Source organism: Lipophrys pholis (assembly GCF_963383615.2).
Source record: "Lipophrys pholis genome assembly, chromosome: 9".
Lineage (NCBI taxonomy): Eukaryota > Metazoa > Chordata > Actinopteri > Blenniiformes > Blenniidae > Lipophrys > Lipophrys pholis.
Window position 1 is genome coordinate 32,210,353 of NC_137639.1, and position 26,908 is coordinate 32,237,260.

Here is a 26,908-nt window from a genome sequence, read left to right on the forward strand (position 1 = left end):
GCAGCTCCTTCGTCTTGGAGGTGTAGAACTCCAGGTGGTTCCTGCGGCACCAGACGGCAAAGTCCCCCAGCAGACTCCGATAGTCCTCCTGTCTGTCCTCCTGTCTGTCCTCCCTGATGCGTCCAACGATGGCTGAGTCATCAGCGTACCTCTGGATGTGACACAGCTCGGAGTGGTAACAGAAGTCCGAGGTGTCCAGGGTGAAGAGAAGAGGGGCCCCAGCACTGTGCCCTGGGGGGCCCCAGCAATGTGTCCTGGGGGGCTCCAGCACTGTGCCCTGGGGGGCCCCAGCAATGTGTCCTGGGGGGCTCCAGCACTGAGCCCTGGGGGGCCCCAGCACTGAGCCCTGGGGGGCCCCAGCAATGTGTCCTGGGGGGCCCCAGCAATGTGTCCTGGGGGGCTCCAGCAAATCCTAATCCAAATGTTGATCCTAACCCTAATCCAAATCCTAAGTCTAATCCTAATCCAAATGTTAATCCTAACCCTAATCCATATCCTAACTCTAATCCTAATCCAAATGTTAATCCTAACCCTAATCCATATCCTAACTCTAATCCTAATCCAAATGTTAATCCTAACCCTAATCCATATCCTAACTCTAATCCTAATCCAAATGTTAATCCTAACCCTAATCCATATCCTAACTCTAATCCTAATCCAAATACTAATCCTAACTCTAATCCAAATCCTAGCTCTAATCCTAATCCTAATCCCAGGACCAGTGAAATCTGATGAAATTAAAGAACCAATCTGGAAAATGAAAGTTATTTCATCCAACTTCTTTTGAAAGGTCAGAACTCGACAAAAACTGAATGAAAGACGAGGCTGAAAACATGTTTATGATTTTTTTATTGATTTTTGTATCGTAGCAGATCGTTAATGTAGAAACAGAAAGTCAACAAAAGTTTACAAAACAAATAAAATCCAGACTTCGACGTCCTAAATCATCTCAAACCTATTTCGTTAAAAAAATCTCACTATAAATATAAATCGTCAGAAGCGAAGTCGGTCGGCGAGCCGCTTCAGGCTCCGCCCCCGGCCCCGCCCCCTCCACGCTTTCATTTACTCTCACTTTTTATTTCTGCTTAAAAATGCTGGAAAACTTACAAAAATAAATCCGACGTGTCGGTTCGACTCCGACGTCAGAAACTTCCCGTAAAAATTACTTTGGAAGAAAAAGAAACGAAAACTTTCTATTTTTGGTGGAAATCCGCAGAATCGTCCAGAAACGCCACTTTTCTTTTCTCCTTCACATTTTGGTTTTTGTGATTTGAGGGCGAAGGGCAGTGACGCAGCAGCGCCGCCCGCTGGCCTGAAGCTGCAGCACCACCTGGCGGCCGCGGCCAGGAACTACAGCTCATCATGCTGAAACTTTTCTAACCTGATCATTTTAGACATATTGATTAATGGCTTCTGATCGGGGGTGGGGGGGTGGTGGTGGTGGGGTGGGGGGGGTGGGGGTGGGGGGGGGGGGGGGGGTTGGGGGTGGTGGGGGGGGGGGGGGGTGGTGGTGGTGGTGGTGTGGGTGGGGGTGGGGGGGTCATTTTAGAGGTTTTAGGCTCGTTGTGCAGCAGCTTTAAAACGGAGCCGATTCGTCCTGAAAGTGTTTCGTTTCTCGCGGCAGCAGCAGTTCAGGATCCGTGATCGGTACGAAGACAAAAAGGCAACGAGAACAGGAAGTGGATGCGGAGAGTCTCCGGGTGACGGAGGAGCGGCGGCAAGAGGCGGGACGAGGCCCAACGCTCCCGATCGGCACACCGACTTCGGGGAAAGTGCTTGAATTTGTGCAAAACGCGACGACGGGACGTTCGCAGGAGAAACCGGCCGGAAGGAGTTTCGGTCCCGTCGGCGCAGATTTTCTGGTTTTATGAGTGAATGCTGATCGACTGCGTCACTTCGTACACGGTTTTTTCCAGATGCAGCTGAACAGAGCTGTGCTAATGCTAATGCTAGTCAGCTTGCCTCTCACATCAGGAGTGAACCTCAACATTTAGATTTTTCTCACGTTAGCGTTGAGCGGTGTTAAAGGTTCCACATCGACGCTTCTCATCGTCTGGGTAGTGCTAATGCTAACTGACACTATACTCTGCATCTATGAGCCAGATGTCAAATGAAACATGTTTGGTGCTCTGTTAAGAGTCCAACTTCTGGAAATAGCATTTCTTTTCCTTTAGCATTAGCATTCAGAAAAGTCACACAAACGCTAAAACATCACCTCATCGCCGGCTGAAACTGAAGCTACCATGTTTTAATTTCACTGCATTATCATCCAGAACTGTGCTAATGCTAACCGCATTAATGATGTCCACTCAGTCAGTCTGCAGCTGAAATGAAAAGCGTGAGGACTTCCTGTCAGCATTAGGACTTTCTGTCAATGTTAGATTGTGTTGTATTGAGGGTGTTCCCACATTAGCATTCACAATATGGCTCTCAAGGCAATGCTAACTGTACCAACACCAGCAGAGCAAAGTGTTTCCAGCTTTAATTCCATCAGAAGAGTCTCACCTGGAGCGTGCTAATGCTAATGGATACTCACCGCTGTCAGGGACAGCAGAGTTAGAAGATTAAATCCCGTTCAGATTAAAACTAAGTTCCTGTTGCATTTAGAAGTTTTTTTTCTTTTCTAATCTGATATTTTTGACATTAGTGTTTGGAAAGTAGCATTAATGTTAACGCTAACTGGACACCGTCATGTCTGACTGACAAAAAGCTCGTTAACGATGTGAAGCACTGAAACATTTTGGTTTTCCCAAATCAGACTGCAAGAAAACATGAACCACCTGGCCCAGTGCTAATGCTAACCCTACCCTGGCCCAGTGCTAATGCTAACCCTACCCTGGCCCAGTGCTAATGCTAACCCTCCCCAGAGTCATCTGCTGCTTCCTGCTAGCTTGACGGAAGTCGGTTTAGTGTTGAAGAGTCTGAAGTTTTCGTTCTGTTTCATCATGTGACCATTGTTCTGTTTTTCCACGCGTCATGCTAACGTTCCACATCCACCGCTCGGGTTCGAATGCTGATGCTACGAGACTCAGCAGCTTTATCAGCATTAGCCGATGCTAACTGCAGCTGTGCTTCACCTGCACATTAGAACGAAAGGAATAATTAACGCTCCAACTTCACACAGCTAACTGCTAACATGGAGTAAAACTGATAATGCTAGTTAGCATTAGCCCTGTCCAGTAATGTTCACCTGCAGTTTGACCTTCATCTAAAGAAATGGAGGATCTTAAAAAGCAGAGTTCAGCGGCTGGAGAACATTTTTGTTCACTGTTACACGAGTCCTGTGAGTCCTATGAGTCGTAGGAGTCCTGTGAGTCATACGAGTCCTATGAGTCCTGTGAGTCGTACGAGTCCTATGAGTCCTGTGAGTCGTACGAGTCCTATGAGTCCTGTGAGTCTTATGAGTCCTGTGAGTCTTATGAGTCTTGTGAGTCCTGTGAGTCCTATGAGTCCTGTGAGTCGTACGAGTCCTGTGAGTCGTACGAGTCCTGTGAGTCCTACGAGTCCTGTGAGTCCTGTGAGTCCTATGAGTCCTGTGAGTCGTACGAGTCCTGTGAGTCGTACGAGTCCTGTGAGTCCTACGAGTCCTGTGAGTCCTGTGAGTCCTACGAGTCCTGTGAGTCCTGTGAGTCGTACGAGTCCTGTGAGTCCTGTGAGTCCTACGAGTCCTGTGAGTCCTGTGAGTCCTACGAGTCCTGTGAGTCCTGTGAGTCCTACGAGTCCTGTGAGTCCTGTGAGTCCTACGAGTCGTGGTGAGACTTTGTGTTTTTTCCGAATGTTGAAAACCTGAAAAGACAAACGTTTTGACATTTGGAGAAAAAGAACCTGAATCGGCCTTGAGGTGGCAGTAGTGAGGCTGGCTCTCAGAGTTCCATCACTTTAGTGAGAAGAAGCTTCAAAACACATGAAGGTAGAGACTCATGACACCGTCTTGTGGTAGAAAACGGTACTACAAGGCTGAACACCCTCAAGCACGATAATCTGACGTCTTTCGGATGATTCTTTGTGACGTTCTAGGCAATTAAATTATTAGACAACTCAGGAGAACATCGAACTATATGCACCTTTAAGGGCACAACACGGCGCACGGCTGCAAAATCTGCTGACTCAACTTTAACTTTATAGAAGTTTCCTCTGCGAATGCGACTCTGAGCGCGGCGTCTTGTTTACGGGTTCTGCTCAGGAGCTCGGAAATCTCTAAGAAAACAAAAGCTGACATCATATTGCGAGTTACGTAGACGTGAGAGCTTCAGCCAGAAACATACGACGAGTAGAGCGGAGTGGAACCGGTGAGTGTTTTGCATTCTGTAACGTTAGCACCACAGCAGACGACAGAGCATCGTCGTTAGCATAGCATGCTAGCTTCAGACGAGTTAACATCGAGTTCTCAAGATAACAAAAGATCGTAAATAACAGCGAAATCAGCAACGTGACTCCAAAGAGGAACGAGACATTTGTGCTTGCATCGAGAGAGTGTGTGTGTGTGTGTGTGTGTGTGTGTGTGTGTGTGTGTGTGTGTGTGTGTGTGTGGTCGTCTCTCAGGAGATCCTGAAAGTTCACACTCCTGCATCAGAGCCACAGCAAAACAAAAGAGTAAGAAGAGAAGTGCAGCTAGTGTGTAACATCTGGAGCAGGTGGCCCCGGTGGCCCCGGTGGCCCCGGTGGCCCCGGTGGCCCCGGTGGCCCCGGTGGCCCGTACCACCCTGTTGGTTCTGAACCTCCTGTCAGCTTCAGCAGGGACCGGGTTTCCATCCCGTGAGTTTGTTTAAAGGCCACTTATTGAACACCGGTTCTGATACAAGCCCTTCGCCGTGCAGCGGGGGTCCGATCAGAACCGGTGCACAACCGGTTCTGTCTCCCTCTTCTTTAGCTCCTCCCGGTAGCAGTAGGAGCAGTAGTTTCCCGTCTCAGGGTGTCCATAGTAGGTGCAGCTGGGAGTCCTACAGCGGCTGGACTGCAGACCGGCGGGGAGACCGGCGGGGAGACCGGCGGGGAGACCGGCGGGGAGACCGGCGGCGCTGCCCAGGGAGTAGTGTCTGATGGGCGGCTGCACGGTCCGGCAGTCCAGGCCCGAGCCCCCGTCTCTGAGGCCGTTAGTGTAGGGCTCCGCCCCCGGGTAGTCCGGCGGGTCGAACTCAGGCAGATATGAGGGCGCGAGCCGTGAGGGGCTCAGGGAGGAGTTAGAGGACTGGAGGTGGGTAGGGGGTGGGGCGGCGGGGCAATGTCGGGGGAGCGTGGCGTACGACGGGAGGCCGGGGTAGGAGGCAGCCGGGGAGCCGCCGGCGAGCTGGCGTCGGATGTCTGGGTAGCCGTGCACCTGGAGGTGCTGCGTGAGGGGGGCTGCGGCGGGGGGCGGATCCATGAAGGAGGCGCGAGGGAGGGGCACCATGGCCGAGTATGTGGAGGGGCTCGGGGGGGGCTTCGGCAGGCCGTTTTCACTCGGCTCCTCTTTGGCGTCGTACGGCCGGTAGCCGAGATCGGCACCACCCGCCGCTTCCTTCCTCGGGGGAGGGGCTCCGTTGGCCAGGCCCTTCCTCTCGGCGTCACGGCGCTGCTGCTCCTGCTCGGCCCGGAAGCGCTCCTCGGCGTCGGCCAGGTAGCGCTGGATCATCTCCTCCTGGAAGGGCTGGCGGTTGCTGGTGGTGAGCAGCCCGGAGAAGATGAACTTCCTCTCGCCCTGCATGGCGGCCCGCAGGATGCCCAGGCTCACCTTCACGTCGGCGCTGTACTTGTAGCCGTCGCCCTCGGTGCTGCTGCCGCCGCTGCTCATGCTGCTGCCCGTCCCGTTCAGGCGCTCGCTGCCAGAGGACGGCGAGCCTTTCCCGGAGTCCTCAGAGGCGTAGGCGGACGGCGAGCCCTCCTTGCTGCCCTTCCTGCCCCGGAAGGAGCCCTTCTTCTTCTCGGCGCCGCCGGCCGCCGCGTTCTTCCCCGTCATGAGCCCGCCCACGTTCTTCTTCAGCTTGCTGCCCAGACTCTTCCCAAAGCTGCCCAGCTTGTTGGCCACCGAGTCGGCCCGTTTCTTGTCCTTGTCCTTCTTGCTCTTGTCCTTGCCGGCCGAGCCGCCGCTGGACGAGCTGGATGAAGACGACGAGCCATTCTTGGCCAGAGAGCCTCCATTTGGCGCAGATACCGTGGTTGCGTCTCCGTTGCCGTTGGAGTTGCTGCTGACTGACTCCTTGTCCGACTCCCCGGAGTCCGGAGGCGTCCGGGCGTCCTCGCCGGCCGACGCGGTGGGAGACTCGGGCTGAGCCAGAGGAGCCTGCTGCAGAGACACAAAGACACACACTGCTGATCAGCCTCACATCAACAGGAAGTTCACACATGTTGACTCACAACTTCCTGGTTCTACTTTAACAAACAACCTGCAGCGTCTCTTCACCGCTGCTCCACCATTGACTGCTTCCTGCCCCTGTCCACGCTCAATCAACTCCAGTCATTCATACATTTCATCCCTTCATTGGACGGCAGCAGGGCCACAGGAAGTTAAATAAAGACAGATCTGGTCTAAGAAGAGGAACAGTGCCCCTTGTGGGCAACTTAAACTGAAACACAGGAAGAGTCATGTAATGTACTCAGCTCCAGGGGGCGCCATCTCTCCCCACACTAACATGATGGAGCTGCAGCTTCTCTTTTTTCAAACCTTTCATCTTAAAATCTTTACAAAAAAACAGATTTGTTGCACTGTGTTGCTGTGTTTCATGTTGCTTGTTACAGTGTGTTGCTGTGTTTCAGGTTGTTGCAGTGTGTTGCTGTGTTTCAGGTTGCTTGTTGCAGTGTGTTTCAGGTTGTTGCAGTGTATTGCTGTGTTTCAGGTTGCTTGTTGCACTGTGTTGCTGTGTTTCAGGTTGTTGCAGCGTGTTGCAGATTGTTGCGTGTTTCAGGTTGTTGCAGTGTGTTGCAGGTTGCTTGTTGCACTGTGTTGCTGTGTTTCAGGTTGTTGCAGCGTGTTGCAGATTGTTGCGTGTTTCAGGTTGTTGCAGTGTGTTGCAGATTGTTGCAGTGTGTTGCTGTGTTTCATGTTGTTGCACTGTGTTGCTGTGTTTCAGGTTGTTGCACTGTGTTGCAGATTGTTGCGGTGTGTTGCTGTGTTTCATGTTGCTTGTTGCACTGTGTTTCAGGTTGTTGCAGTGTGTTGCAGATTGTTGCAGTGTGTTGCTGTGTTTCATGTTGTTGCACTGTGTTGCTGTGTTTCAGGTTGTTGCAGTGTGTTGCAGATTGTTGCGTGTTTCAGGTTGTTGCGTGTTTCAGGTTGTTGCAGTGTGTTACTGTGTTTCATGTTGTTGCACTGTGTTGCAGATTGTTGCGTGTTTCAGGTTGTTGCAGTGTGTTACTGTGTTTCATGTTGTTGCACTGTGTTGCAGATTGTTGCAGTGTGTTGCTGTGTTTCAGGTTGCTTGTTGCACTGTGTTGCTGTGTTTCATGTTGTTGCAGTGTGTTGCAGATTGTTGGAGTGTGTTGCTGTGTTTCAGGTTGCTTGTTGCACTGTGTTGCATGTTGTTGCAGATTGTTGCAGTGTGTTGCTGTGTTTCAGGTTGTTGCAGTGTGTTGCAGATTGTTGCAGTGTGTTGCTGTGTTTCATGTTGTTGCACTGTGTTGCATGTTGTTGCAGATTGTTGCAGTGTGTTGCTGTGTTTCAGGTTGTTGCAGTGTGTTGCAGATTGTTGCAGTGTGTTGCTGTGTTTCATGTTGTTGCACTGTGTTGCTGTGTTTCAGGTTGTTGCACTGTGTTGCAGATTGTTGCGGTGTGTTGCTGTGTTTCATGTTGCTTGTTGCACTGTGTTTCAGGTTGTTGCAGTGTGTTGCAGATTGTTGCAGTGTGTTGCTGTGTTTCATGTTGTTGCACTGTGTTGCTGTGTTTCAGGTTGTTGCAGTGTGTTGCAGATTGTTGCGTGTTTCAGGTTGTTGCGTGTTTCAGGTTGTTGCAGTGTGTTACTGTGTTTCATGTTGTTGCACTGTGTTGCAGATTGTTGCGTGTTTCAGGTTGTTGCAGTGTGTTACTGTGTTTCATGTTGTTGCACTGTGTTGCAGATTGTTGCAGTGTGTTGCTGTGTTTCAGGTTGCTTGTTGCACTGTGTTGCTGTGTTTCATGTTGTTGCAGTGTGTTGCAGATTGTTGGAGTGTGTTGCTGTGTTTCAGGTTGCTTGTTGCACTGTGTTGCATGTTGTTGCAGATTGTTGCAGTGTGTTGCTGTGTTTCATGTTGTTGCACTGTGTTGCATGTTGTTGCAGATTGTTGCAGTGTGTTGCTGTGTTTCAGGTTGTTGCAGTGTGTTGCAGATTGTTGCAGTGTGTTGCTGTGTTTCATGTTGTTGCACTGTGTTGCATGTTGTTGCAGATTGTTGCAGTGTGTTGCTGTGTTTCAGGTTGTTGCAGTGTGTTGCAGATTGTTGCAGTGTGTTGCTGTGTTTCATGTTGTTGCACTGTGTTGCTGTGTTTCAGGTTGTTGCAGTGTGTTGCAGATTGTTGCAGTGTGTTGCTGTGTTTCAGGTTGCTTGTTGCACTGTGTTGCTGTGTTTCATGTTGTTGCAGTGTGTTGCAGATTGTTGCAGTGTGTTGCTGTGTTTCAGGTTGCTTGTTGCACTGTGTTGCTGTGTTTCATGTTGTTGCAGTGTGTTGCCGTGTTTCAGGTTGCTTGTTGCACTGTGTTGCTGTGTTTCATGTTGTTGCAGTGTGTTGCAGATTGTTGCAGTGTGTTGCTGTGTTTCAGGTTGCTTGTTGCACTGTGTTGCTGTGTTTCATGTTGTTGCAGTGTGTTGCAGATTGTTGCAGTGTGTTGCTGTGTTTCAGGTTGTTGCAGTGTGTTGCAGATTGTTGCAGTGTGTTGCTGTGTTTCAGGTTGCTTGTTGCACTGTGTTGCTGTGTTTCATGTTGTTGCAGCGTGTTGCAGATTGTTGAGTGTTTCAGATTGTTGCAGTGTGTTGCCGTGTTTCAGATTGTTGCAGTGTGTTGCTGTGTTTCAGGTTGCTTGTTGCAGTGTGTTGCTGTGTTTCATGTTGTTGCAGCGTGTTGCAGATTGTTGCGTGTTTCAGATTGTTGCAGTGTGTTGCCGTGTTTCAGGTTGTTGCAGTGTGTTGCTGTGTTTCAGGTTGTTGCAGCGTGTTTCAGGTTGTTGCAGTGTGTTTCAGGTTGTTGCAGTGTGTTGCTGTGTTTCAGGTTGTTGCAGCGTGTTGCTGTGTTTCAGGTTGCTTGTTGCAGTGTGTTGCTGTGTTTCATGTTGTTGCAGCGTGTTGCAGATTGTTGCGTGTTTCAGATTGTTGCAGTGTGTTGCCGTGTTTCAGGTTGTTGCAGTGTGTTGCTGTGTTTCATGTTGTTGCAGCGTGTTGCAGATTGTTGCGTGTTTCAGATTGTTGCAGTGTGTTGCCGTGTTTCAGATTGTTGCAGTGTGTTGCTGTGTTTCAGGTTGCTTGTTGCAGTGTGTTGCTGTGTTTCATGTTGTTGCAGCGTGTTGCAGATTGTTGCGTGTTTCAGATTGTTGCAGTGTGTTGCCGTGTTTCAGGTTGTTGCAGTGTGTTGCTGTGTTTCAGGTTGTTGCAGCGTGTTTCAGGTTGTTGCAGTGTGTTGCCGTGTTTCAGGTTGTTGCAGTGTTTCAGATTGTTGCAGTGTGTTGCCGTGTTTCAGGTTGTTGCAGTGTGTTGCTGTGTTTCAGGTTGTTGCAGCGTGTTTCAGGTTGTTGCAGTGTGTTGCCGTGTTTCAGATTGTTGCAATGTGTTGCCGTGTTTCAGGTTGTTGCAGTGTGTTGCTGTGTTTCAGATTGTTGAAGCGTGTTTCAGGTTGTTGCAGTGTGTTGCCGTGTTTCAGGTTGTTGCAGTGTGTTGCTGTGTTTCATGTTGTTGCAGCGTGTTGCAGATTGTTGCGTGTTTCAGATTGTTGCAGTGTGTTGCCGTGTTTCAGATTGTTGCAGTGTGTTGCTGTGTTTCAGGTTGCTTGTTGCAGTGTGTTGCTGTGTTTCATGTTGTTGCAGCATGTTGCAGATTGTTGCGTGTTTCAGATTGTTGCAGTGTGTTGCCGTGTTTCAGGTTGTTGCAGTGTGTTGCTGTGTTTCAGGTTGTTGCAGCGTGTTTCAGGTTGTTGCAGTGTGTTGCCGTGTTTCAGGTTGTTGCAGTGTGTTGCTGTGTTTCAGATTGTTGCAGTGTGTTGCCGTATTTCAGGTTGTTGCAGTGTGTTGCTGTGTTTCAGGTTGTTGCAGCGTGTTTCAGGTTGTTGCAGTGTGTTGCCGTGTTTCAGATTGTTGCAATGTGTTGCCGTGTTTCAGGTTGTTGCAGTGTGTTGCTGTGTTTCAGATTGTTGAAGCGTGTTTCAGGTTGTTGCAGTGTGTTGCCGTGTTTCAGGTTGTTGCAGTGTGTTGCTGTGTTTCATGTTGTTGCAGCGTGTTGCAGATTGTTGCGTGTTTCAGATTGTTGCAGTGTGTTGCTGTGTTTCAGGTTGCTTGTTGCAGTGTGTTGCTGTGTTTCATGTTGTTGCAGCGTGTTGCAGATTGTTGCGTGTTTCAGATTGTTGCAGTGTGTTGCCGTGTTTCAGGTTGTTGCAGTGTGTTGCTGTGTTTCAGATTGTTGCAGTGTGTTGCTGTGTTTCAGGTTGTTGCAGCGTGTTTCAGGTTGTTGCAGTGTGTTGCCGTGTTTCAGGTTGTTGCAGTGTGTTGCTGTGTTTCAGATTGTTGCAGTGTGTTGCCGTATTTCAGGTTGATGCAGTGTGTTGCTGTGTTTCAGGTTGTTGCAGCGTGTTTCAGGTTGTTGCAGTGTGTTGCCGTGTTTCAGATTGTTGCAGTGTGTTGCCGTGTTTCAGGTTGCACTTTACCTCGCAGGGCAGCGGTAGCCAGCTGACCGTCATGTAGCTGTGCAGCATCTGCAGTTTGGCCTCCAGAGACAAAGCAACGCTGGAGGAAGAGCAACATGGGACGTCTTTACAATCGTCTCATACTGACGGAGGGACTGACTGTTCAGACACGGAGACACACCTGAAGGAAACGGTTTCCTCTTTAGACATGAAATAAAAGCTGAATTAAAGGGATTTGTGGGCTGCTCTGCTATGCAGCTTGATACTTTGAGTCTTGAAGAAGCTTCTGGAATCATTCAGACGTTCTCTGCTTTCTGATGGTTTCATCATTTTCTAGATATTTATCGTCGCCGTGAGTTGATCTGTTCTCAGAGTAACAGTCTGATTCCGTCTCTGATCAACGATCAAACAGTGAAACTTCAACGTTTCCTCAGTGTGTTGACGTGTTGCTCATATTGTCTGTAGCTGCTGGTTAAAGAATATCTACTGGGTTCTGCTCTTCCTGGTTGTTCTGCCTGGTTGTTCTCCCTGGTTGTTCTGCCTGCTTGTTCTCCCTGGTTGTTCTGCCTGCTTGTTCTTCCTGGTTGTTCTGCCTGGTTGTTCTCCCTGGTTGTTCTCCCTGGTTGTTCTTCCTGGTTGTTCTTCCTGGTTGTTCTTCCTGGTTGTGTTCTTGATGGTTGTGTTCTTCCTGGTTGTTCTCCCTGGTTGTTCTCCCTGGTTGTTCTCCCTGGTTGTTCTCCCTGGTTGTTCTTCCTGGTTGTTCTTCCTGGTTGTTCTGCCTGGTTGTTCTTCCTGGTTGTGTTCTTGATGGTTGTGTTCTCCCTGGTTGTTCTCCCTGGTTGTTCTCCCTGGTTGTTCTCCCTGGTTGTTCTCCCTGGTTGTTCTTCCTGGTTGTTCTCCCTGGTTGTTCTCCCTGGTTGTTCTTCCTGGTTGTGTTCTTGATGGTTGTGTTCTCCCTGGTTGTTCTCCCTGGTTGTTCTCCCTGGTTGTTCTCCCTGGTTGTTCTTCTTGGTTGTTCTGCCTGGTTGTTCTTCCTGGTTGTTCTGCCTGGTTGTTCTCCCTGGTTGTTCTCCCTGGTTGTTCTTCCTGGTTGTGTTCTTGATGGTTGTGTTCTTCCTGGTTGTTCTCCCTGGTTGTTCTCCCTGGTTGTTCTTCCTAGTTGTTCTGCCTGGTTGTTCTTCCTGGTTGTTCTGCCTGGTTGTGTTCTTGATGGTTGTGTTCTTCCTGGTTGTTCTTCCTGGTTGTTCTCCCTGGTTGTTCTCCCTGGTTGTTCTCCCTGGTTGTTCTTCCTGGTTGTTCTTCCTGGTTGTTCTGCCTGGTTGTTCTTCCTGGTTGTGTTCTTGATGGTTGTGTTCTTCCTGGTTGTTCTCCCTGGTTGTTCTCCCTGGTTGTTCTGCCTGGTTGTTCTTCCTGGTTGTGTTCTTGATGGTTGTGTTCTTCCTGGTTGTTCTTCCTGGTTGTTCTCCCTGGTTGTTCTTCTTGGTTGTTCTGCCTGGTTGTTCTTCCTGGTTGTTCTGCCTGGTTGTTCTCCCTGGTTGTTCTCCCTGGTTGTTCTTCCTGGTTGTGTTCTTGATGGTTGTGTTCTTCCTGGTTGTTCTCCCTGGTTGTTCTCCCTGGTTGTTCTTCCTAGTTGTTCTGCCTGGTTGTTCTTCCTGGTTGTTCTGCCTGGTTGTGTTCTTGATGGTTGTGTTCTTCCTGGTTGTTCTTCCTGGTTGTTTTTCCTGGTTGTTCTTCCTGGTTGTTCTTCCTGGTTGTTCTCCCTGGTTGTTCTTCCTGGTTGTTCGGCCTGGTTGTTCTTCCTGGTTGTTCTGCCTGGTTGTGTTCTTGATGGTTGTGTTCTTGATGGTTGTGTTCTTCCTGGTTATTCTCCCTGGTTGTGTTCTTGATGGTTGTGTTCTTGATGGTTGTGTTCTTGATGGTTATTCTCCCTGGTTGTGTTCTTGATGGTTGTGTTCTTGATGGTTGTGTTCTTCCTGGTTGTTCTCCCTGGTTATTCTCCCTGGTTGTTCTCCCTGGTTGTTTTTCCTGGTTGTTCTCCCTGGTTGTTCTTCCTGGTTGTTCTTCCTGGTTGTTCTTCCTGGTTGTTCTCCCTGGTTGTTCTTCCTGGTTGTTCTGCCTGGTTGTTCTTCCTGGTTGTTCTGCCTGGTTGTGTTCTTGATGGTTGTGTTCTTCCTGGTTATTCTCCCTGGTTGTGTTCTTGATGGTTGTGTTCTTGATGGTTGTGTTCTTCCTGGTTGTTCTTCCTGGTTGTTCTTCCTGGTTGTTCTTCCTGGTTGTTCTGCCTGGTTGTTCTTCCTGGTTGTGTTCTTGATGGTTGTGTTCTCCCTGGTTGTTCTCCCTGGTTGTTCTCCCTGGTTGTTCTGCCTGGTTGTTCTTCCTGGTTGTGTTCTTGATGGTTGTGTTCTTCCTGGTTGTTCTTCCTGGTTGTTCTCCCTGGTTGTTCTTCTTGGTTGTTCTGCCTGGTTGTTCTTCCTGGTTGTTCTGCCTGGTTGTTCTCCCTGGTTGTTCTCCCTGGTTGTTCTTCCTGGTTGTGTTCTTGATGGTTGTGTTCTTCCTGGTTGTTCTCCCTGGTTGTTCTCCCTGGTTGTTCTTCCTAGTTGTTCTGCCTGGTTGTTCTTCCTGGTTGTTCTGCCTGGTTGTGTTCTTGATGGTTGTGTTCTTCCTGGTTGTTCTTCCTGGTTGTTCTCCCTGGTTGTTCTCCCTGGTTGTTCTCCCTGGTTGTTCTTCCTGGTTGTTCTTCCTGGTTGTTCTGCCTGGTTGTTCTTCCTGGTTGTGTTCTTGATGGTTGTGTTCTTCCTGGTTGTTCTCCCTGGTTGTTCTCCCTGGTTGTTCTGCCTGGTTGTTCTTCCTGGTTGTGTTCTTGATGGTTGTGTTCTTCCTGGTTGTTCTTCCTGGTTGTTCTCCCTGGTTGTTCTTCTTGGTTGTTCTGCCTGGTTGTTCTTCCTGGTTGTTCTGCCTGGTTGTTCTCCCTGGTTGTTCTCCCTGGTTGTTCTTCCTGGTTGTGTTCTTGATGGTTGTGTTCTTCCTGGTTGTTCTCCCTGGTTGTTCTCCCTGGTTGTTCTTCCTAGTTGTTCTGCCTGGTTGTTCTTCCTGGTTGTTCTGCCTGGTTGTGTTCTTGATGGTTGTGTTCTTCCTGGTTGTTCTTCCTGGTTGTTTTTCCTGGTTGTTCTTCCTGGTTGTTCTTCCTGGTTGTTCTCCCTGGTTGTTCTTCCTGGTTGTTCGGCCTGGTTGTTCTTCCTGGTTGTTCTGCCTGGTTGTGTTCTTGATGGTTGTGTTCTTGATGGTTGTGTTCTTCCTGGTTATTCTCCCTGGTTGTGTTCTTGATGGTTGTGTTCTTGATGGTTGTGTTCTTGATGGTTGTGTTCTTGATGGTTATTCTCCCTGGTTGTGTTCTTGATGGTTGTGTTCTTGATGGTTGTGTTCTTCCTGGTTGTTCTCCCTGGTTATTCTCCCTGGTTGTTCTCCCTGGTTGTTTTTCCTGGTTGTTCTCCCTGGTTGTTCTTCCTGGTTGTTCTTCCTGGTTGTTCTTCCTGGTTGTTCTCCCTGGTTGTTCTTCCTGGTTGTTCTGCCTGGTTGTTCTTCCTGGTTGTTCTGCCTGGTTGTGTTCTTGATGGTTGTGTTCTTCCTGGTTATTCTCCCTGGTTGTGTTCTTGATGGTTGTGTTCTTGATGGTTGTGTTCTTCCTGGTTGTTCTTCCTGGTTGTTCTGCCTGGTTGTGTTCTTGATGGTTGTGTTCTTGATGGTTGTGTTCTTGATGGTTGTGTTCTTGATGGTTGTGTTCTTCCTGGTTGTTCTGCCTGGTTGTGTTCTTGATGGTTGTGTTCTCCCTGGTTGTTCTCCCTGGTTATTCTCCCTGGTTGTTCTCCCTGGTTGTTCTCCCTGGTTGTTCTCCCTGGTTATTCTCCCTGGTTGTTCTCTCTGGTTGTTCTCCCTGGTTGTTCTGCCTGCTTGTTCTCCCTGGTTGTTCTGCCTGCTTGTTCTGCCTGGTCGTGTTCTTCCTGTTTCTGATCCGGTTCCATACAAACTGAGAGCAGACTGAGACTCTGGATTAAACAAACATCATATATTTTGTATAACTTGATTTTCATGTGGGTTTTCGTTGGACGACTCGTCGCTCGGCAGTCGTGACGTTAGAACATCTGATCCTCAATAAACTGCAGCTGTGGCTAATCGATCACTTTGATCAGATTGTCAGCAGATTTTCAACTACGATCTTCACGATCAATCAAAGAGTTTCTGTCGTGATGCTAACAGCTAACAGCTAAGGTGCTCCTGGTCAGACCTGCAGTGTGATAAAAGTGGGAGGAGCTTAACTCTGAGCTGCTGCTCAGGTGTGCCTCCCTCTGATTCGCTCACCACTGATCAGACTGATGACCTCAGCAGGTGACCAGAGGTCCGAACACAGCGACTCTCATTCAAGATGTATGTTAGATTTAACCGGAGCTGTTTGGTGTTCCCCACCTGGCCAGCATCACGTTGTCGGTGTCGTCCTTCCCCCACTCCCAGTCCTTCCCAGGATCCACAGCGAAATGCAGCGGCAGCATCTTGTGTTCCGAGTCCGTCAGTGGGATCACAACTGCAGGCACAGGGAACAATCATGGAGCACAGGGAACAATCGTGGAGCACAGGGAACAATCGTGGAGCACAGGGAACAATCGTGGAGCACAGGGAACAATCATGGAGCACAGGGAACAATCGTGGAGCACAGGGAACAATCGTGGTCCCACGGTGACACCTCGTGGTCACACAGGGTATAAACTGTATATTTTGATATAAGTAGAAAGACTTTCTGGTTCAATACTGACTGATGATCCGTGTGTTGAAGAACCAGGGTCAACATGAAAAACCAGGATTAACATGCTGAACCAGGGTCAATATGCAGAACCAGAACCAGGATCAAAATGAAGAACCAGGGTCAACATGCAGAACCAGGGTCAACATGCAGAAGCTGAACCAGGGTCAACATGCTGAACCAGGGTCAACATGCAGAACCAGGATCAACATGCAGAACCAGGGCCAACATGCAGAAGCTGAACCAGGGTCAACATGCAGAACCAGGGTCAACATTCAGAACCAGGATCAACATGCAGAACCAGGGCCAACATGCAGAAGCTGAACCAGGGTCAACATGCAGAACCAGGGTCAACATTCAGAACCAGGGTCAACATGCAGAAGCTGAACCAGGGTCAACATGCAGAACCAGGGTCAACATGCAGAACCAGGATCAACATGCAGAACCAGGGCCAACATGCAGAACCAGGGCCAACATGAAGAATCAGGGTCAACATGCAGAACCAGGGTCAACATGAAGAATCAGGCTTACCCTGCTCCCGGCTGCTGTCCCTCTGCTCCATGGACACCAGGGCGGAGAAGTGGGCCTGGTCGTAGGCCAGAACCAGGGGGGAGCGGTGGCACTTCAATGCCGGGACCTCCAGAGGAAGGTAGACGCCTCCGAACGGGATGGGAGCAAAGGCTGTGGACGAAACATCCAGGAGTCTTCATCATCCTCATCATCATCATCACAACACACACAAGAACTGAGCAGAACTTTACGTTAGAACAAAACTACTGACGTCAAATCAAAGGAATCCAGTCAGCAGAGGGTTAACGTTTGTTGTCATACACGATATCCCCCCCCCCCCCCCCCCCCCCCAGCATGGCTGTTAGTTGTGAGCTTCTAGCCGTACTCACCCTCCCCCCCAGAGTCTCTCAGCATGGTGTCGGCTACCACCACGATGGGCCTCCTCAGGACGTGGGCCAGGACGAAGACGTGGAACTCCTCCAGACTCTCGTAGACCGGCTCATCCGAGGACTCGGCCCTGAAAACCACCAGGACTCCTTAAAGAGGTTCTGAGATCAGAGCAAGAACCAATAGCAGGCAGGGACCAAGACCAGCTGGTCTGGCTCAACTAGTCTTGGTCCACAAGGATCCAGTGTCCAGAACCTCTTGCTGATTGGTCAGATCGTTCTTTCTCTTTCTGCTCCGCCGGAACAAACAAAACCTTTTCTTCTTCGTGTGCTCGTATAGCATATAGCATGTAGCCTCGCTACTGTGTGAGCTTCGAAGCTTGTTAGCATGTAGCACGGCGCTGAGTTATGTAATGCACCTGAACACGTCACTCAGGACTGTCGGACCAACATGGCGGCTCAGACGCAAACTTTGTTTGGCCTAAAGTGAGGGGGCGTGGCCTATTGTGAGGAGGCGTGGCCTCCGAGTTTGTGCAGCTTTTTCTCTCAGTGTGAAATGTAAAGACTAAAGACCCCTGTATACTTGACAGGAGCTCCTGGGGGAATCTAGGATTTCTTAGCCGTTCTTCAGAGAATATGAATAATAACACAAAACCTTTCTTCCACTCATGGTTGATGGTCGGGTGAAGCGGTTTATTGGCAAACAACTGTGTTTACTCTTTTTAAATCAAAATGAAAAAACAAAGTACCCAAATGACCCTGATCAGAAGTTTCCATCCCCCAGTTGTTAATACGGTGTACTGGCCCTTTAACATCGATGACAGCTTCAAGTCTTTAGTGGTGGTTGTAGAAAAGGTTCTTGATTTCCTCAGATGGTGAAGCTGCCCATTGTTCTGGTAAAAAGCCTCCAGTTCCTCCTGTCTTGTATGAACTGTAGGTTAGAGATCTCCCCAGAGTGGCTCAATGATACTGAGGTCAGGAGACAGAGGGCCACTCCAGAACCTTCCCTTGGTTCTGCTGTAGCCAATGACAGGTCGACTTGGCCTCGTGTTTTGGATCATTGTCATGATGGAACGTCCAGAAACGTCCCGTGTGCAGCTTCTGTGCTGATGAGAGCAAATCTTCCTCCAGTATTTTCTGAGAACAGCTGCATTCATCTTGCCATCATTTTGTCCAGGTTTCCTGTGCCTCTGGGGTCGCTCAGTAGCGAGGCTACATGCTACACGCTAAACTTCAGGCCTCGGGGGTCGCTCAGTAGCGAGGCTACATGCTACACGCTAAACTTCAGGCCTCGGGGGTCGCTCAGTAGCGAGGCTACATGCTACACGCTAAACTTCAGGCCTCGGGGGTCGCTCAGTAGCGAGGCTACATGCTACACGCTAAACTTCAGGCCTCGGGGGTCGCTCAGTAGCGAGGCTACATGCTACACGCTAAACTTCAGGCCTCGGGGGTCGCTCAGTAGCGAGGCTACATGCTACACGCTAAACTTCAGGCCTCGGGGGTCGCTCAGTAGCGAGGCTACATGCTACACGCTAAACTTCAGGCCTCGGGGGTCGCTCAGTAGCGAGGCTACATGCTACACGCTAAACTTCAGGCCTCGGGGGTCGCTCAGTAGCGAGGCTACATGCTACACGCTAAACTTCAGGCCTCGGGGGTCGCTCAGTAGCGAGGCTACATGCTACACGCTAAACTTCAGGCCTCGGGGGTCGCTCAGTAGCGAGGCTACATGCTACACGCTAAACTTCAGGCCTCGGGGGTCGCTCAGTAGCGAGGCTACGTGTTAAACCTGATTAAAATCTGACTGATAGCTGCTCAGCACACGGCACTTTGTAAATACAAACGCACATTCCTGTCACGGACTTGTGGCAGAAACTTGTAAACTAAAATAATCTGACCAATCAGACAAGAGTTTGTGGACACTGCAGAAGAGAGACTTTGTCCCAGACGGTTGACACTGGAACTTTCTTCCTGTTCTTGAGGAGGATGAATCGGCCATTAAAACATTTCACTCTGCTGCTGGCTGATGTCTGGAAGTGAACTTTCTTCTTCCTTTACCAGCGTGACTCGACCTTTAGACCAAAGTGTCACCTCGTTTCCATGACAACGTTTGAAGGGAAAACATTGTTTTTGAGTGTTCACGTTTCCATGGTAACAGCAGAATCAGTGAAAACGATGTAGTTTCCATGTTGGTCCACTAGTTGGAGCTGTTATTAGTTTTTGTAATGAAGCCACACACACACACACACACACACACACACACACACACACACACACACACACACACACACACACACACACACACACACACACACACACACACACACACACACAGAGAGAGAACACAGACATTCTACTCTGATCAATGAGCCTCTTCAGGACGCAGCAGTTTGTTCATGAATAAAAACTGTGTCTGGGTGGGCTAACAGCTACTAGCTAACAGCTAATGGCTAACAGCTACTAGCTAACAGCTACTAGCTAACAGCTAATGGCTAACAGCTAACAGTCCTCACCCGCTGGTTCCGTTGGTGCTGTAGTGTATTCTGGGCTCGCTGGACGCCAACTTCAACAACTCGTTCCACTCCTTCTGCCACTCCTCCTCTGTGTACACCAGCCCCGACTGAACACACACACACACACACACACACACACACACACACACACACACACACACACACACACACACACACACACACACACACACACACACACACACACACACACACACACACACACACACACACAGGTCAGACTGGGTCTCAGGTCACCAGGAACACTTCCTCGGTGCTGCTGCAGGTATGAAGGTCAGTGGTGTCAGAAGGTCTGTTAGTCTGAACTGTCAGGAGGCTTCAGTCTCTCAGCTCTCGTGGAGCAACACGTCATGAAACGACTTTCTCCATGTGGTAACGCTGCTGGTTTCATGAGACCAGTGGGTCAGGGTGATGGTGAGAGTCAGGGTCATGGTCATGGTAATGGTGAGGGTCATGGTGAGGGTCATGGTGAGGGTCGTGGGAAGAGTCATGGTGAGGGTCATGGGAAGAGTCATGGTGAGGGTCATGGTGAGGGTCGTGGGAAGAGTCATGGTGAGGGTCATGGGAAGAGTCATGGTGAGGGTCATGGTGAGGGTCGTGGGAAGAGTCATGGTGAGGGTCATGGGAAGAGTCATGGTGAGGGTCATGGTGAGGGTCATGGTGAGGGTCGTGGGAAGAGTCATGGTGAGGTTGGGTCAGCAACCTCTTTGTTCTGCTGTGTCTGCTGCCACCTCCAGCGGCGCTGCAGAGCCAGTCTCTCCAGGCCGTGGTCCATCAGGGCATACAGGGACTTCCTCAGCATCAAGTCTCGATCATGGAAGCCCCACATTCCTGCATCACACAAAACACAACGCTGGGTCAGCCCCCCTCTGTCTGCCGGGTCCAGGACCGGCCCAGAACCTCAAGTTTATAGTCCTGCACCCTCTGGAACACATTCAGGTCGCGTTTTCACAACAACGCTCCAGGTAAAAACATTGTTTTATGTTTTAGTTTCAGAAAAAAATAGAAAAATATTTATGGTGTGTGTGTGTGTGTGTGTGTGTGTGTGTGTGTGTGTGTGTGTGTGTGTGTGTGTGTGTGTGTGTGTGTGTGTGTGTGTGTGTGTGTGTGTGTGTGACTCACCCAGAGACGCAGCATGCAGCAGACAGTTCCCGTCACCGCTGGTGGCCAGAGGAAGGAGACTCTGACAGTTTGGGACCACTTTGGTCCACCAGTTCAACCGACCTGTGGGGGGGGGGGGGGGGGGGGGGGGGGGTTAAGCTGGAAGCTGGCACTGAAGTGTGTGTGTGTGTGTGTGTGTGTGTGTTAGCAGAGTAAGCAGCTGGACCCTGTCTCCCCCAGTCAGCAGTAACAGGGTCAGGGTACCTGCGTGCTCCAGGGCCACCATCATGGACTGTTCGATCAGGTCGCGCTCGATGAAGCTGCGGAAGTCGTCGCGGTACACGGTGAGGTCGGGCAGCTGGAAGGTGCAGAGGGGCGTGTCCAGGAGCGGCTCACTGCTACTGGACACGTGGGAGCGAGCCAGGGACACGATGGTGGAGCTGGCGTGGGAGATCCCCCGAGACAGGCGCTTCTCTGAGGCTGCAGACGGTACAGCAGGTCACGGTGTTACACCACAGTACAGTACAGTGCGTCACAGTACAGTACGGTATGGTATGATATGGTACAGTATGATATGGTACAGTACGTCACAGTACGGTATGGTATGGTACAGTACAGTACGGTATGGTACAGTACGTCACAGTACGGTACGGTATGGTATGATATGGTACAGTATGATATGGTACAGTACGTCACAGTACGGTATGGTATGGTACAGTACAGTACGGTATGGTACAGTACGTCACAGTACGGTACGGTATGGTACAGTACGTCACAGTACAGTACGGTATGGTACAGTACAGTACGGTATGGTATGATATGGTACAGTACGTCACAGTACAGTATGGTACAGTACATCACAGTACAGTATGGTATAGTACAGTATGGTGTGGTATGGTACAGTACGTCACAGTACAGTACGGTATAGTACAGTACGGTATGGTACGGTATGGACCAGACCCTCTTCCAGACCAGACCCCCCTCAAGAGGGACCGATCACCATCAGTAGACTCTACGTTAGGTAACCAGCGATCCTCTCACCTTGCACCACCTCGTCTTGGCGGTGCAGAACCGGCCGTCCCACCCGGGCCATCTCCTTGTCGGGCGGCAGGTAGGTCGGCTCCTCTGCCAAGGAATACGTCAGGTTCCCAGCATGCACCTGTCGCAGCTGCTCGAAGTCGCTAAGGGCGGCGGTGAAATCCCAGTTCTTCCCTAGAAGACGAAAACAGAGTCCGGGTCAGGACCTCCCAGTTTAAATATCAACTCTGATCTGGAGCCGAGCCACCGCCACATCTGGTCTCTACTCCGGAGTGTGGAGCACGGCGAGCTCGCCACTTCCTGTTGCTTCCTGTCACTGCTTCCTGCCACTTCCTGCTGCTGCTTGATGCTTCCTGTTGCTTCCTGCCACTTCCTGTTGATTCCTGCTGCTTCTTCCTGCTGCTTCCTGTTGTTTCCTGCTGCTTCTTCCTGCTGCTTCCTGTTGATTCCTGCTGCTTCTTCCTGCTGCTGATTCCTGCCACTTCCTGTTGATTCCTGCTGCTTCTTCCTGCTGCTTCCTGTTGTTTCCTGCTGCTTCTTCCTGCTGCTTCCTGTTGATTCCTGCTGCTTCTTCCTGCTGCTTCCTGTTGATTCCTGCTGCTTCTTCCTGCTGCTTCCTGTTGATTCCTGCTGCTTCTTCCTGCTGCTTCCTGTTGTTTCCTGCTGCTTCTTCCTGCTGCTGATTCCTGCTGCTTCCTGCTGCTTCCTGTGGTGGTGTAGTGACGGTGCAGTGGCGGTGTAGCGGTGCTGTAGCGGCAGTGTAGTGGCGGTGTAGTGGTGGTGTAGCGGTGCTGTAGCGGCAGTGTAGTGGCGGTGTAGTGGTGGTGTAGTGGCGGTGTAGCAGTGGTGTATCGGCGGTGTGTCGGCGGTGTAGCAGTGGTGTAGCGGTGGTGTAGTGGCGGTGTAGTGGTGGTGTAGTGGCGGTGTAGCAGTGGTGTAGCGGTGGTGTAGCGGCAGTGTAGCAGTGGTGTAGCGGTGGTGTAGCAGTGGTGTAGCGGCGGTGTATCGGCGGTGTAGCAGTGGTGTAGCTTTGGTGTAGCGGTGGTGTAGCGGCAGTGTAGCGGTGGTGTAGCGGCGGTGTAGCAGTGGTGTAGCGGTGGTGTAGCGGCAGTGTAGCAGTGGTGTAGCGGCGGTGTATCGGCGGTGTAGCAGTGGTGTAGCGGTGGTGTAGCAGTGGTGTAGCGGCGGTGTATCGGCGGTGTAGCAGTGGTGTAGCGGTGGTATAGCGGTGGTGTAGCGGCAGTGTAGCGGTGGTGTAGCGGCGGTGTATCGGCGGTGTAGCAGTGGTGTAGCGGTGGTGTATCGGCGGTGTAGCAGTGGTGTAGCGGTGGTGTAGCGGTGGTGTAGCAGTGGTGTATCAGCAGTGTAGCGGTGGTGTAGCGGTGGTGTAGCAGTGGTGTATCAGCAGTGTAGCAGCGGTGGTGTAGCGGTGGTGTAGCGGTGGTGTATCAGCAGTGTAGCGGTGGTGTATCAGCAGTGTAGCAGCGGTGTAGCGGTGGTGTAGCAGCAGTGTAGCAGCGGTGTAGCGGTGGTGTAGCAGTGGTGTAGCGGTGGTGTAGCAGTGGTGTAGCAGTGGTGTAGCAGTGGTGTAGTGGTGGTGTAGCAGTGGTGTAGTGGCAGCTCCTTCGTCCTCCAGTACTCACCCTCCAGCAAGTCTCTGGCCAATCCCGGTTCAGCCCCAGTGGAACGGACAAAGTCGGACAGGACTGCGTCCATATCCACGGTCATGTGATCATGAAGTCGCTGGTTGGTGAGGCCCGACCGGCATTAAAAAAATTAAATGCCAAACTTAAACTAGAAATAAAATTTAAAAAAGAGTAGAGCCTCCCTCCTCACGTGGAGAAGCTCCGTCAGCCACACCTGAGGAAGACAACATCATCATCATCACCAGAACATCTGCAGCTTCACAGAGAACATCAAGAGAAACCCGCCTCCAGCTGGTTTTCAACGGTTCTGAAGTCGAGGCTCCGTTTCCATGACAACATTTACAGTGAAAACGCAGCGTCTGTCATTTTCAATTCAGATTCACATTTAAAAGACAATGTTTTGAAAACGATGTCCGTTTCCACGGAAACGGCAGAAACACTGAAAACGATGGAGTTTGCAAGTCGCACGCGCGCGCACGCACGCACACACACACACACACACACACACACACACACACACACACACACACACACACACACACACACACACACACACACACACACACACACACACACACACACACACACACACACACACACACACACACACACACACACACACACACACACACACACACACACACACACACACACACACACACACACACACACAGAACAATGAGCTCTAAACGTTACCAACAGGAGAACACAGACATTCCAGTGAACAGACCATCAAGTTGGATTGTTATTATGGTGACTGTCAAAATAAAAGTACCAAGTCCAGGAGAATATGTACTGGGAGTCATGACACGGAAGAAACTTTGTTCTGATTGTCTCTACTGAGCATGTGCAGAAGAACTAGGTACTACCAATGTGGTGACCAGGACCAGGACCAGGACCAGGACCAGAGTAGAATCTGATCTCTACTCTTCATTTCAAAGTAAAACATCATGAGGTTGATATTGTGAACATGAAGAGTGAGGGAGCGAGCTGATCACAACAGAAACGATCATCAGAAGAGTGTTTTTCCTCCAGTCATCTCTTCTCCTCCTCCACCATCCCTCCATCTGCCTCGTCTGACCACTCGTTTCCACTGCGTCTGATGAGTCACCATTTTACTCTCATTGCACCTCTTCATCCCTCTCTCCATCGCCCTCCCTCTCCATCTCACTCTCCATCACTCCCTGTCCATCACTCTCTCTCCATCACCCTCCCTCTCCATCTCTCTCTCCATCACTCTCTCCATCACCCTCCCTCTCCATCTCACTCTCCATCACTCTCTCCATCACCCTCCCTCTCCATCTCTCTCTCCATCACTCTCTCCATCACCCTCCCTCTCCATCTCACTCTTCATCCCTCTCCATCGCCCTCCCTCTCCATCTCACTCTCCATCACTCCCTGTCCATCACTCTCTCTCCATCACCCTCCCTCTCCATCTCTCTCTCCATCACTCTCTCCATCACCCTCCCTCTCCATCTCACTCTCCATCTCTCTCTCCATCACTCTCTTCATCGCCCTCCCTCTCCATCTCACTCGCCTTTGCTCGCCCTCTCTCTCTCTCTCTTCCTCAGATGGAGGTGGGAGTCGTTCTGCAGTGTTTCTCTGTAAAGTCATCTCTCTCCTCTGATTGGTGCAGGTCAACTGAACACACACACACACACACACACACACACACACACACACACACACACACACACACACACACACACACACACACACACACACACACACACACACACACACACACACACACACACACACACACACTTGAATCAGTGTGTTGCTATAGCAACCATCACCAGGAAGTCAACTACCCAGAGGAGGGTGACCAGAGGAGGTGAACAGAGGAGGTGAACAGAGGAGGTGAACAGAGGAGGTGACCAGAGGAGGTGACCAGAGGAGGTGAACAGAGGAGGTGAACAGAGGAGGTGAACAGAGGAGGTGAACAGAGGAGGTGAACAGAGGAGGTGACCAGAGGAGGTGAACAGAGGAGGTGACCAGAGGAGGTGAACATGTGGCTCCACTGACAACATGAAGGACCACCTGATCAATGCAAACACTGAAGAACCAAGAGAAATCCCTTGTGGTGAGGAACCTGATTAGTCAGGCTGCAGGACATTAGCACAGTGTTGGGTTGTGATTTTAAAAATACTCAAGTGTGTGGTTGTAACAGCCATTGTTTGGTTTATACTGCATGTCTGTGGGTGTACTACACTCATTCATCCACAAGGGGGTGGGACTGCATTGTGGGTCATCAGCAGTGGATCGAGTAGGAACCTTGGTGACATCAGGTGTTGCTTCTTGAAGGAACACAAATGTTTCTGAAGCGACAAGTCCACTACACCCATCTATGTGAAACGCACCGCAGTGCATGCTGGGAGTGAGGCATGCTGGGAGTGAGGCATGCTGGGAGTGAGGCATGCTGGGAGTGAGGGCAGGATGCTGGGAGTGAGGCATGCTGGGAGTGAGGCATGCTGGGAGTGAGGCATGCTGGGAGTGAGGCATGCTGGACCATAGACATAGACACTAGAATCAGGACAATGGACAGCGTGGGATTACCTTCCACAGGGAGGAAGAACATATTTATTGTTGTCGTTGTGTTTAGCTCAGATAACATTAACTTGGGACATCGATGAGCTGGAGCCGTGGTTCTCTCTAGTCCCTGGCTGAAGCTCGCCTCAAACAACAACAACAATATCAAGGTCTATTGGGTTCATCTAACGGAGGCTATTTTAGTCACAGTGTGTAGAAGATTACATTTATAAAGAAATGAGTGTCTCAGAACCAGTCAGTGTTCTGTTCCCCGCCTGTTCCAGCAGGAGAACCTCAGCCTGATCCCAGTAGGAAGTTCTGTCTGGCTGTTCTCAAACAGCTGAGCAACATGTCACCCCTCACTCCTGTTAGACATACTGACATGTACACAGACAGTATTATTATATATATTGATTAGGAGAGCAGATCAACTGATTGCACGTTGAACAAGCAGTGAATGAATGTGATACCACAGGACTCTGAACAGGTCCATCTGGTCCTCACTAGGACCTCTCCTATCACTGCCCACATGTCCTGATGCTCTGACAGCCAGACTCAGTGAAGCCATGGCCGAGGTGGAGAGTCTGAGAAGAGAGGAGAGGAATGAAGAGATGGAGAACGGAGGGCAAAGAGCACAGTGGGGGGTCTTCTGGAGGAACTGAGAGGGAAACATCTAATAACTGAAGAGCTGGAAGAGAATATGTCATATAATATGGAATAATAGATAAATGTGTCACAATAAATAAATATGTAATAGGTAAATATCTAACTAGTATTTTCTATGTAATATTAAAGGTAACTATGTAAAAATAAATGAAAGTATAACAGGTAAATATGTTATTGTGTGTAAATATGTTAAAACAAATCGAGATTTGTTCCACAAAAAAGTTATAACTTTATAATGTACATGTTCATTGTACATAAATGTCTCATTGTGTGTAAATAAAGACTTTCCATATTGTTGTCATGGCTCCATCATGCTGCTCTAAAAGGAGAGGACAGCGTCCCAATGTCCCGTCTGCAAACTGCTTCCATGTCCTCTCTGGACTTTATAGAAGTATGCTACATTAAATAAATGAATAAATAAAATTATTTTTAATTTAATAAATTAAAAATGAAAGCAATGATTCTTCAGTCATGTAAATGTATATTTGCCTGGTTTTCTTCAGAAAACACGTCGCTGTCACACAGACTTGTTTAGGCTGACGGGTCAGACTTGCCCCTCTCAAGATGGCGGCCGCTCTGACGTGTCGGAGCGGTGGGCTGAGACAGGCTGCGCGGCGTTTAGTGTATATGTCTATGTTCTGGAGCATGCTGGGAACAATGCATGCTGGGAGTGGTGCATGTTGGGAGTGGTGCATGTTGGGAGTGGTGCATGTTGGGAGTGACGCATGCTGGGAGTGATGCATGCTGGGAGTGATGCATGCTGGGAGTGACGCATGCTGGGAGTGGTGCATGCTGGGAGTGATGCATGCTGGGAGTGGTGCATGCTGGGAGTGGTGCATGCTGGGAGTGACGCATGCTGGGAGTGGTGCATGCTGGGAGTGATGCATGCTGGGAGTGACGCATGCTGGGAGTGATGCATGCTGGGAGTGATGCATGC

General features: G+C 50.1%; 1 protein-coding gene across 1 annotated transcript in view; it reads right to left on the minus strand.

Moving 5' to 3' along the window:
- Positions 1-1,525: 1,525 nt before the first annotated feature.
- The window catches only part of otud7b (OTU deubiquitinase 7B), a 34,915-nt gene continuing 9,532 nt past the window's right edge, over positions 1,526-26,908 (minus strand). The window contains exons 2-12 of the mRNA XM_080471788.1: positions 22,771-22,987; positions 21,131-21,301; positions 20,354-20,569; positions 20,111-20,212; positions 19,692-19,819; positions 18,971-19,077; positions 16,464-16,591; positions 16,096-16,245; positions 15,234-15,348; positions 10,794-10,872; positions 1,526-6,262 (exon numbers count right to left, since the gene is read on the minus strand). Of these exons, the coding sequence (XP_080327914.1) occupies positions 4,829-6,262; positions 10,794-10,872; positions 15,234-15,348; positions 16,096-16,245; positions 16,464-16,591; positions 18,971-19,077; positions 19,692-19,819; positions 20,111-20,212; positions 20,354-20,569; positions 21,131-21,301; positions 22,771-22,855 (2,715 nt within the window). The 5' untranslated portion in view covers positions 22,856-22,987 and the 3' untranslated portion in view covers positions 1,526-4,828. The remainder of the gene's footprint in view (positions 6,263-10,793; positions 10,873-15,233; positions 15,349-16,095; positions 16,246-16,463; positions 16,592-18,970; positions 19,078-19,691; positions 19,820-20,110; positions 20,213-20,353; positions 20,570-21,130; positions 21,302-22,770; positions 22,988-26,908) is intronic.